General features: G+C 40.3%; 1 protein-coding gene across 2 annotated transcripts in view; it reads right to left on the bottom strand.

The window, feature by feature from the left end:
- SLIT3 (slit guidance ligand 3) overlaps window positions 1-12851 on the bottom strand; it is a 798441-nt gene that overhangs the window by 155075 nt on the left and 630515 nt on the right. For both annotated transcript variants that reach the window (XM_037906776.2, XM_043553076.1), the window contains 2 exons: window positions 12583-12726; window positions 2194-2357 (listed from right to left, as the gene is read on the bottom strand). In XM_037906776.2, coding sequence (XP_037762704.1) covers window positions 2194-2357; window positions 12583-12726 — 308 coding nt within the window. The remainder of the gene's footprint in view (window positions 1-2193; window positions 2358-12582; window positions 12727-12851) is intronic.

Below are 12851 nucleotides of genomic sequence, written 5' to 3' on the forward strand. Positions count from 1 at the left end.
GGTCTTGGAAAAAATTTTGAAGGAGAAAATAGTTAAGGACATTGAGGTCAGTGGTAAATGGGACAAAATACAGCATGGTTTTACAAAAGGTAGATTGTGCCAAACCAACCTGATCTCTTTCTTTGAGAAAGTAACAAATTTTTTAGATAAAGGAAATGCAGTGGATCTATTTTACCTAGATTTCAGTAAGGCGTTTGATACCGTGCCACATGGGGAATTATTAGTTAAATTGGAAAAGATGGGGATCAATATGAAAATTGAAACATGAATAAGGAATTGGTTAACAGGGAGACTACAGCGGGTCCTACTGAAAGGTGAACTGTCAGGCTGGAGGGAGGTTACCAGTGGAGTTCCTCAGGGATCGGTTTTGGGACCAATCTTATTTAATCTTTCTATTATTGACCTCAGCACAAAAAGTAGGAGTGTGTTAATAAAATTTGCGGATGATACAAAGCTGGGAGGTATTGCCAATTTAGAGAGAGACCAGGATATCACACAGGAAGATTTGGATGACCTTGTAAACTGGAGTAATAGGATGAAATTTAATAGTGAGAAGTGTAAGGTTATGCATTTTGGGATTAATAACAAGAATTTTAGTTATAAGCTGGGGACGCATCAATTAGAATTAACGGAGGAGGAGAAGGACCTTGGAGTATTGGTTGATCATAGGATGACTATGAGCTGCCAATGTGATATGGCCATGAAAAAAGCTAATGCGGTCTTGGGATGCATCAGGCAAGGTATTTCCAGTAGAGACAAGGAGGTTTTAGTACCGTTATACAAGACACTGGTGAGACCTCACCTGGAATACTGTGTGCAGTTCTGGTCTCCCATGTTTAAGAAGGATGAATTCAAACTGGAACAGGTACAGAGAAGGGCTACTAGGATGATCTGAGGAATGGAAAACCTGTCTTATGAAAGGAGACTCAAGGAGCTTGGCTTGTTTAGCCTAACTAAAAGAAGGTTGAGGGGAGATATGATTGCTCTATATAAATATATCAGAGGGATAAATACCGGAGAGGGAGAGGAATTATTTAAGCTCAGTACCAATGTGAACACAAGAACAAATGGATATAAACTGGTCATTGGGAAGTTTAGACTTGAAATTAGATGAAGGTTTCTAACCATCAGAGGAGTCAAGTTTTGGAATAGCCTTCCAAGGGAAGGAGTGGGGGCAAAAGACCTATCTGGCTTTAAGATTAGACTCAATAAATTTATGGAGGAGATGGTATGATGCGATAACATGATTTTGGCAATTAATTGATCTTTGACTATTAGTGGTAAATAGGCCCAACGGCCTGTGATGGGATGTTAGATGGGGTGGGATCTGAGTTACTACAGAAAATTCTTTTCTGGGTATCTGGCTGGTGAATCTTGCCCATATGCTCAGGGTTTAGCTGATCGCCATATTTGGGGTCGGGAAGGAATTTTCCTCCAGGGCAGATTGGAAGAGGCCCTGGAGGTTTTTCGCCTTCCTCTGTAGCATGGGGCATGGGTCACTTACTGGAGGATTCTCTGCTCCTTGAAGTCTTTAAACCACGATTTGAGGACTTCAATAGCTCAGACATAGGTTAGGGGTTTGTTGCAGGAGTGGGTGGGTGAGATTCTGTGGCGTGAGTTGTGCAGGAAGTCGGACTAGATGATCATAATGGTCCCTTCTGACCTTAATATCTATGAATCTACTAAGGTGCCATCGCCAACAAAAAAACAATTCCCAGATGATATAGAACAATGACATTTGATAAAAGACAGTTCTCTCCCTCATGACTACGGTAGAACCTCACAGTTATGAACACCAGTCAACCCCACACCTCATTTGGAACCAAAAGTACGCAATCAGGCAGGAGCAGAGACCTTTAAAAAAAGCAAATAAAGTACAGTACTGTGTTAAATATAAACTGCTAAAAAAAAGGGAAAGCAGCATTTTTCTTCTGCAGAGTAAAGTTTCAAAGTTGTATTAAGTCAATGTTCAGCTGTAAACTTTTGAAAGAACCACCAAAATGTTTTGTTCAGACTTATGAACATTTCAGAGTTATGAACAACCTCCACTCCCGAGGTGTTCGTAACTCTGAGGTTCTACTGTAAATTTAATTCAGCTCTTTTCATCATGATATCGTGGTACTGATTAGGTAGAAAAACCAGCAGAGATACCAGTCTGGTAGTGAAATACCAAGTCCCATCAAGTTTCCTTACCATCACAGGTGAAATCTTGTATTGCCACATCTTGAATCGGAATCTCCTTTAAGAAAGAGGGTTTCTGGCAACGTGGATTTCCACTGACAATTCTCCTTTTCCTCAGCCATTTCCCTAGCCATGCCAGGTGGCAATTACAATTAAAGGGATTAGACAGCAAATTACTGAAAGGGAATCAAGACAAAAACACGTTGAACATGGTCAGCTACTACAGACATTAAGTGACTAGAGCGGGGATAGGCAACCTATGGCACGTGTGCCAAAGGCAGCATGCAAGCTGATTTTCAGTGGCATTCACACTGCCTGGGTCCTGGCACCCGGTCCAGGGCAGCTCTGCATTTTAATTTAATTTTAAATGAAGATTCTCAAACATTTTAAAAACCTTATTTACTTTACATACAACAATAGTTTAGTTATATATTAAAGACTTATAGAAAGAGACCTTCTAAAAACGTTAAAATGTATTACTGGCATGCGAAACCTTAAATTAGAGTGAATAAATGAAGACTTGGCACACCACTTCTGAAAGGTTGCTGACCCCTGGACTATGGAAAGCCCATATATTCAGAGCTCAAGGATTCCATTCAAGGCTCTGCCCCTCATTGTCAGTGAGAGCCTGGCCAATTCACTTAGGCTTGTTCTACACAGAAATTTTGTACTAGCATAATTGTCTGTAAGGGGTGTGTGTTTTATACTGATACAATTCCTTGTGAGACTGCAGTTATATTGGTATTACATTGATATAACTTATTCCCTTTCCCTTAAGGAAATAAGCACATTTATACTGGCATAACTGTGGCCACACTGGAGAAGAAGGGTATGTAGCACTTTATGTAAGCTAGTATAGTTAAAGTGATACAGCCTTTGTGTATAGATAAGCCCTTGATGTGAGTGAATGTACCTATCTAGAAAAGGCTGTGATAGTATCGTACTTACCTGCCACACAGCTATTGTGAGGTACACACCATATCTTGTAACTACTTCTGAAATATCTTTCATATGCAGTCCAACTGTTGTAGCACAGCATGCGACTACGCTAGCATTGTAACAATTCATGAAAAGAGACCATTGGATGGACTGCCTAAGAGGGGTAAGTATATCAGAGTTTGGGCTACCAGTTTTTAGAAAAAGAAATCCCTATGTTCTCCAAATATCAACAATCATGCTGCCAAGCAAGATTCCTGGGGAACTGTGGATAACAGCTGTCTTTTTAAACACATCTGTATCTCTAATGCCATTGCTGAAGTCACTGTAGACAGAACCTTAGTTCTTTAATTATTTCTTAAAGATTTCTGGATCCTTTGAATGAAAGCTGCTACATGTAAGGTGGTGTTATATTTAATACATTCACCGGGATAGTTCTAGGATAACTGGAAAAAGAACTGAGAGAGTCTTGAAAGAAGATAAATGCTACCTGAGACCACAGCTAATGAGTTGAAATGTCTCATTGTGTTTGTGCTGTTTTAAGCTCAACAGCAGACTAAGGGAAGAGGGTGATGTTCTATCTGATGTATGAAAAGCAGCAGTGGCTTCAAGTTTGTGAAAGACCTCCCCAAGGAAGGAGAATGAACATGAATGAACATGTTGGGCAGAAGATCTCCAGCAAGACAGCAGGAATTTTAAGGTCCAATGAATGCAGCATCTCTTGTTCATGCAGCAAGTGTGTAGATTTAGCTGGAAACAGTGACATGGAGACCTTGGAACCATTTGATATCCTACATGATCTTAAAAATCTGATGTCCCAGTCAAATAAAGCTATATCAAGGTTTCTTCCAGTCACTGGTCCTTCAGATTGCTATGGAATCTTATAAAAAAAACATCTGAGTGAACTGCGAGGAAAATGAATAATCATACCACTGCCCAGACTATATAGTTCTGGGCCAACACCACATACCCACAATATGGTTTACAGCCACTCCTAGAAAATTGGCTAATATTTTTAGCAAAAAACACCCCAATGCTAGCAATAACCCAGAGCAATGGGTGTGTAATTACAAGTTGGCCTAGCACAGACTATTGAAATTTATAGTTAGAGTAAAAAAGGCAGAAAGAAACTCAGCACGATGTGGTTCAACTACCAAACCCCCCCAACTTTCTTTGTCTCCACTATGACTCCACTAACCACTTCATTGTCAATAAAGAGGACTCAAAATGAGGAGGAAAGGAGCAGCTTTCAGAGTCAAAAAGTCATAAGCAAACATCTTTTCTCAGGTGAAGACAGGCACTGAAAACATCAATGTATTTCTAGTTATTTTTATCCTAAATTGTTTTCAATTTTCTTTCATCCATAATAGGACCACAGACAGGATGTCCTGTATATTTTCAAAATGGACTTACTTTGGCACAAACAATGTTTCCATGAGCCAAATGTTTAAACTGCCAAAGCCAGGGCAGCCAGTGCTTCACAGGCCATTTGCTATATTGCCCGTAAGAGACTTGAGCCATGGTTCACACACAAATCCCAAGAACAAAACACTCCACAATTTGGAGCAAATTATATGTATATACAATGAGTTTCTTGAAGAAAAGGCTATATTGAACTTAAAGAATATTTCACACATCTGCATCATCTTTATTCTGGGCATCTCCAAGAGCTTCATAAATACGAGTTTAATCCAAACCCTCTTATGAAGGTGATTATTGTCTCCACTTTACAGACGAATAAACTATGTCAAAGAAGAGTTTGTGGAGTAACCCTGGGTCCCAGCGATTCAGCAGATGATCAGGGAAGAGAACCCAGGTTTTCTGACCTCTCCTAGCGCCAGGTTCTAACTTATTAAACACCATTTCTCACAAACGAGACCATCTTTACCATCAGACTCATGAAGCTGTACTGATTTCTGGCTCTATGGGCTTCCTAATTAATAAATAAAAGGTCAAAACAGGAGAACACATAAAAAAGTAACCTTACTCTTTTATTCGCATTCACATTTCAGGATTCATACGATATACACCTTTAACTCACTGAACCCACGGCAAAGATCTCTTCAGCATAGAGTTTTGCTACATGGAAAAAATATTATAACTCAATTACAAGGCCCTGAATCTGTCATTTTTATTAATGTGGAGCAGTATTTTAGCACGCAAGCAGTCCTAATGTTTCCAGTAGAACTACTTGTGTAGTAGTAGGTTCTGCTAGTATGGGTGTCATGAACTGGGTCCTAAGGGATCATTTAGTCTGCTCATGCATATTGTTGAAATTTAACAGCTGTTTTTTAATTCACATCTAGTTCCGATTCTTAGACCTCCACTATGATCCAACTCAGGGGTTGTTTGTTCTGTATCATGAGAAAAATAGCCATCATTCTTCTGGGTGCTCTTTAAAGAAATGGAGAGGAATAAAGCTAAATCAAACAAAAAATGAGGCACGCGGCTTCGGAGTAACTGTTTAAGAATCAAAGTTGGATGAACAGTAAAACAAAGAGCGCTTACCAGAAGGGGTAATGCCCCTAGTGTGGACTGTTCTGATATAATACTATTTACCCTTCAGTATCTTATACACATTTGTCAACATAAACTCCTCTCTTGGTGGTTTTCCGCAGTAGGATTTCCTGTTTTTTGGGAACACTGTCTTTCAGCCAACCAGATTTTACAAAGCATAACTTTAAGGCTAATTCAGTGACAAGGACTCAAAGTGAGTTCTTAACACAATATTTTTCATGTGCTGGTATTGCCAGAACATATTGGGCATGACTAGATGGCACAGCTGGTGCATTGTAAGCACAATGAGAATAAAATTATTATCCTTAATATACAATCCAGTTAATTATGGCAGGAGGGCAGGGATTGCAACAGTTAAGATTGCATAATAGTATCTGTGCTAGCTCGCTGTTTTCAGCTAAATATTGCCCTTTGGGGATGAAATTTTTCACACTTGGTCTCCACTAAAAGGACAGGTTTTTATTAATTATATTATTTTATATTATTTAAAAGATAGAAGCTGGAGCAAAAATGGGTTAGCCAATTTTATCCACATGGAGACTAAATGCCCACTCCTATCATAGAAAGATTCCTGACTTTTTTAAACCTGGAATGGCTGTGGTAGATAGCTGGAAAACGGCATGACAATAAGCCCTTCAGGAGGAGAAGTGCCTTTAAGAAAAAATCAGATGTTGTGTGTTCAAAGTACATTTTGCAGGGGTGGGGGGGGAAGGTCCTACATTTTATGTTTTCTCTATTTTGACCTTTTATTTATGAATTAGGAGGCCCCTAGAGCTGAAGATCAGCACATCTGCATGATACTCTCATAAGTAAACTGTGGAAATGTGGCTGAGATAAAACTACTACAAGGTGCATGTACAAATGGTTGAAAGACCTTTCTCAAAAAGAGTGGTTATCTCGAGTTGCTGTCAAATTGTGAGGGTATATCTAGTGGGGTTCTTCAGGGGTCAGTCCTGGGTTTGGTACTATTCGATATTTTCATTAATGACTTGGATAATGGAATAAAGAGTATGCTTTTAAAATCTGCAGATGGCACCAAGCTGGGTGGGGTTGCAAGCTCCTTGGAGGACAGGTTTAAAATTCAAAATGACGTTGACAAATTGGAGAATTGGTCTGAATTCAACAAGATAAAATCCATTAAAGACAAGTGCAAAGTACTTCACTTAGGAAGGGAAAATCAAATGCACAGCTACAAAATAGGGAATAACTGGCTAGGTGGTAGTACTGTTGAAAAGGATCTGGGGTTATAGAAGACCACAAACTGAATATGAGTCATCAATGGGACATAGCTGCAAAGAAAGTGAATACAATTCTGGGGTATATTAACAGAAGTGTTGTATGTAAGACACGGGAGGTAACTGTCCCGCTTTACTGGGCACTGGTGTGGCCCCAGCTGGAGACATGTATCCAGTTCTGGGCACCACAATTTAAGAAGGATGTGGACACAATGGAAAGAATCCAGAGGAGAGGGGAAAAAATGATAAAAGATTTAGAAAACCTGACCTATCAGGAAAGGTTGAAAATACTGGGCAAGTTTAGTCTTGAGAAAAGAAAACTGAGGGGCAACCTGATAACAGTCTTCTAATATGTTAAGGGCTGTTATAAAAGGACAGTGATGAATTGTTCTCCTTTTCCACTGAAGGTAGGACAAGAAGTAATGGGCTTAATCTGCAACAAGGGAGATGTAGGTTAGATATTAGGAAAAACTTTCTCACTATAAGGGTGTTTAAGCTCTGGAACAGGCTTCCAAGGGAGGTTGTGGAGTCCCCATCATTGGATACATTTAAAAAACAAGTTGGACAAACCCCTGTCAGGAATGGTCTAGGTTTACTTGGTCCTGCCACAGAGCAGGGGGCCGCACTTCATGACTTCAAGGTTCCTTCCATCCCTACATTTCTATCATTCTATGATTTGTCAGCTTCCGTGGGTAAATTAGTGTCTAGAGAAAAATAATGGGTTGAGGAAGGGCTTTAAGTTTTCCCTACACATTTGGCAGGATATGGTGGGACTGAGCAAGGTGTGCTGAAAGGCAGCTGGGGCTGAGGACATTCTTCAATTTCTGCAAGGTGATCCAAGCTCAGGGACCCCTTCGATCCCCTCTGGAGCTCACTGAATTTAAAGACGCTCCACATGAGTGTGGAGGTCCAACCATGCAGATCAGCTTGCGGGATCAAGGATAAGGTGCACAGGAGGAAGTTCCCCTCTTGGGAGTTTTAGGAATTACATAGCAGGGGAAAGCAAAAGGCAGCCCAACTCCGGCATTGCCTGACCTAGCATTGCACAGTTAAGTTTTCTCAGGGTGAAATTTACCTGTATTTATAGACAGTACATGGCCTCTTGGCACTTCACTACCACATGCAGGGCTTAAGTGACGCAACAGCCTTGAGCAGTCTCTCTGCTCAGGGGTGAATTTCACCCTTCATATAGTTTCTGCTATGGAGAACATACATTCACAGGTCACAGTAATCTAAGCAACTCTTGATGATTTAATTTAATTAATTTTATTTGTAAAAATAAACACTGTTATAAACTATCTTGGCACCATACTCAGAGGGCTGGAAACTGAATAGCAAGGCAGCGTCTCTTTTATGTGATTGCATGAAGTTAAATGTAACCCCCGGCTTCAGATTTTCCCATTTATTGTAAATCTGAGATGGATCTGTTCCAAAACCCTGGATCCAAACACCCAGGAATACTGGCAAAATCCAATAATCTGGTTCCAGTCCAAATTTTGTAGCTGTAACTAAAATATTCAAGTGTAACTTTTATTTATGGAGGAAAATTGATAATGTATGTTATTGCATAGTCAATAGTGGGAACAATGATCAAATCTTTTCTGAATGTTACTATCTGAGGAAGCACGGCTTATTCATATGGAATGGTACAATAAATATCAATCAATCAATTAAACTTAATATTTTTCCAAATATACTGATACTTGCACTAATTACTTTTGAGATACATTATATAATTATACTAGAAAACTAGATACAGATATATTTTGGTACCAAAACAGCTCAAGATGTTTCCATGGAAACATGATGATGCCACTTGGCAGGACCATTAGGTCAATGATATCTAAGTATCACATGGAACAAAACCTTCACTATGCAAAATTATTTTTGATGATAAGCAATTTGAAAGCCTGGAAGGGACAATAAATTGCAACAGTGTTAGGATGGAGTTTGACTGAGGCTATTAAGGTGGGCATTTTCAGATCACAAACAGTAATGTTTGACAGTTGAAATCCTATAAAATTAAATAATCAGATTTTCTATACCTAATGATAGTAATATACCCACTCACATTGAAATAGGGCAATCAGATTTTTAGCAAAGGTGGCTTATTAAAAGGTTTCATTCAAAGACACAAGAATATTTTTTATAGCAGGTGTGGACAGAGCCCTTGAAATAAAGAATCAGCCAGTCAAATCAAGCAAATCAAGCAAAAATGTCTTTATTAACATTTGCAAAGAGCTATGGAAGCTGAAATATTTAAAAGGAAAAGTTCCAAATTGCAGCCTGTCTTGATACTGTTATAATCAGCTTGGAAACACAGTCTAAAATCTAGGCTGATATTTTAATATTGTGTAAGTGTGCCCTCTTAGCATGTTTAGTTCATGCAAAGCCCACTGTGGACAAACATGCTTGCCTAGGTATTAGAATACACGTATTAGGACTGGGCCTGCAAAACTGCATGCACACCTAAAAAGTGGGAACTTAAATATCTATTTAATTTATCCCACTGGTCGTAAGAAAACATAAAAACAGCTATGCTTTTGCAATGACACAAAAAATAAATGTATGTGCTCCCTCTGCTGGAAACCATTCCTTTGAGTGCTATTTTGAGAACTGTATACTTTCTGATAATGTTAAGGATAATGGCTGTAAGCAAAAAGTAAACAAAGCTGTTTTTAATCTGGTGAATGAGGTGAAATATAATTTCCCAAATAAAAAAATGGAAAGAAATGTTAGTTTGAAAGTGGTTATTATAAAAATGAACATAAAATGGAGCAGTTCATAGTTTTGTATTAATAAATGGCAAAAAAGTGAAACTTAAACACTGATTAATCCTCACAATTTGGGGTGAATATGACAGTCAATGACCTGAACTCTCTAAGTCATGAAAGTAATATTTAATCTCTAGTAGCATCAGGATGCAAGCACAGCCACCCATAATGGAATGCTGTTATGAAACACAGGTTGGGAAAACAACAGTTCCTCATTTTTCATGTAAGGTGCAACTACACTTATGGCGCCTTGTAAAGTACAGACACTGCGCACTCTGCTGACATAGGGATAAACAGCAGTGTAGATGGTGAGGTACAATTTAGATGAGGAGAGCAGAGTGCCTGCACACCTGAACCCTAGAGTAAATACCCTACATCAATGGCCAAGCAGTGCTTATCGTGTCTACATTGTTATTTTTAGCGAGTGCAGCACACTGCAGCCTCCCCGCAGCCAGAGCCTTTCCCCGTTGCGCCCAGTAGCTCCCCACTGCATTCCCCGACCAGAGCCTTTTACTGCTGCGGGTAGCTACACAACACAGTGACAAGAGTGGATGCAGCCTGCCTTCACTGCAGCATGTAGCTATATATGTAGTGCCTGTACTCTACGCACTGCCGTACATGTAGACACGGCATGTATCTGAATGATGTGACCCCAAATCCATAGTCCAGTGAAGTCAATGGGAGTCCTGCCATTGACTCGAATGGGCATTGGCTCAAGCCCTATGTGAAAATCTGTCTGAGTGAACTTCCTAATTCAGACATCGATAGGAACACAGTGTCCATCTTCCACGGTCAAAGTGACTATTAAAAGGCATTTTTGTGCCAAAGCAGCTCTGTCAATTGTCATCAGCTTTAACACACGGCCAGAGGCTGTGAAAATCATTACGTGCAGCTGAAAAATACCCACAAAAGTGAAAAATTCTTTCCAGCCATTAAAACATGACACAATCACAAATTACTCCCAGCCTTGTTTGTGCAACCAATAACCCAGTGAACTGTGTAAACAAAGGGAAACATCAGCATTATTTGTTTACGTCTACACAGCACTTGAAATTGTGCTTGTCCTAGGCTGTTAAAAATAGGAGTGTGGCCACCGTGGCAAGGTGGCAGCTTGGGCTAGCCACCTGAGTATATAGCCAGCGGGTTGTGAAGGATTGCATTTGGGTGGCTAGCCTGAGGCGCCACTATGGCTATCCTGCTATTTTTAGCACATTAGCTCTGCTCTAGACAGCATGTCTGTCTACCAGTGTTGGGAAACACTCTTCCAGCTGCTGTGTTGACATACCTTTTATTTTAGAGCATATGATGAGCTAGCTCCTTTCCTGACATTCAACAGTAAGTAAATGAGAGATGGCTTCCTGCTCTGAGGTCACACGTAATAGCAGACAAGCACACAGAGATTAGGAAAAGGGAAACAGAGGAAACTGTTAAAAATTGAATAGATTCACTGTAGACAGCATAGCAGAGGTGAGTTTTTGAGAGAGACTTAAAAGCAGACAGGACATGATTCTTGGGGACTAGTTCAAGATCATCACTCCATGCATAGGGGATGCATTGAAGGAGGCATGGAGGCAACTGCAAGAAGCAGGGAAAAAGGCAGAGAAGGCTGGGAATGCTGGCAGCACAGGAAAGGCTGGAAATGCTGGCAGCACACATGGAGTACTAAATATTGGAATGTATGGTTTGATCAATATAGAAGAATGAGCAATGAAGATGGTGACCAGTGAAAATCAATTCCACTACAGTTAGTGCCCTTGTCCTTCAATCTGCAGGGTGACTTTTAAGAGGGTTGTTTACCTCTCTCTCTCTCCTACCAAAGGGTGAGATGCCACAGCATGAACTGGCTGGTTGGGGAAAAGCTATTAACAAAATCAGGAGGTGATAAAAATGAAGGAAGGAGCAACAAAACATTGCAAGACCTTGGCTGTGCTACACCCTTTCCCCCCCCCAAACAAACGTATACTCCTTATTTAAAACAAGTAAACACCACAGAGGTTACTTTCCAGACCAAAATAAATAAATAAATAAATGCAATAGCAACAAAGAGTTTGTTTTGTTTGGATAGCTGGGTGCATTTTCAGTGCAGAGTGGATGGGATTAAGTAGATAACTTCCATTAACGGTTGCGTCAGTTTCCCATTCACAGCTGGAAGCACAGACCAGACTCTATCTCTCTATTTAACAATGTGTACTTGTATGAAAATAGATACACTAAGAAAGGGAATCCAGAAAATATATAAGAAGAAAAGTCAGAAATATTATAGAAAAACCTTGGGAACTTTTTGCAAATGTTTAGGCTGGGATTTGCAAATTCCAATGGGAACTGAGCTCCCCTTCCTTTTAGGTTTAGATATTCATTTTATAGAACAACTTTTTGACATTTAGGTTTTTTGATTAAATTGAAAAAAACCCAAGCCTTTTCTCTGCCCTCTGTCTGTTCAAACTGAAACTGAGCATGGAAATTCTAACGCAGTCGAAGAGGTTCTAAATTCTCCAAAACTTCAACTTCAGTGAATTAAAAAAAAATGAAGATGGTTTTGGGTTCTCCACATCTGAACACTCAAACACTTCGATTTCACAACTAACAAATTCCCTTAAAGTATGGGACAATAGCAGGGCCACACAGAGGTGTTTGGGGTCAGGGCCAAAATCTGAAACTGAAGCCCCCCCACCCTGTACCTAAAGCCCCAACGGTGGGGTAGAGGGAAGAGTGAGCCCACTCCACACTCATCCCGTATTGGTGGCCCCTGTCCCATGGAGCTGGGCCCAGCTCCCAGCTCCTTGTGTTGCGACCTGGCGCCTGGAGTCCTAGTGCTGATTTGAGTTCACAGTGGCCGGGCCAAACCTGAGTACCAGGCTGCAATGGACCCCTCCCTCCCGCCCCGGCCCAGGCAGTCCTGGATAATGGCACCATCAAAAAAACCTAAAAGGAATACTCACATCGTGGACAAAGAGACAAGTGTATTGAAAGCTCCAGGAGTGATGGTGGTGATGCGATTGTCATACAGCGAGAGCAACCTTACTGAACTTAGTCCTGTGAAGGTGTCATTGTTCACACAGCTGATCAAGTTGCTCCTCAGCATCCTGCAAAGATATAGAAATGGAATTAGAATACTTTTTCATACTGTAGTGACGGTGGTGGTGGTGGCAGCCTAATCTAAGGGCAGGGGTCCATGAATGCCATTTCTAACATCCATCTGTTGTAATAC

Source organism: Chelonia mydas, chromosome 8 (assembly GCF_015237465.2).
Source record: "Chelonia mydas isolate rCheMyd1 chromosome 8, rCheMyd1.pri.v2, whole genome shotgun sequence".
In the NCBI taxonomy this organism is placed as follows: Eukaryota; Metazoa; Chordata; order Testudines; family Cheloniidae; genus Chelonia; species Chelonia mydas.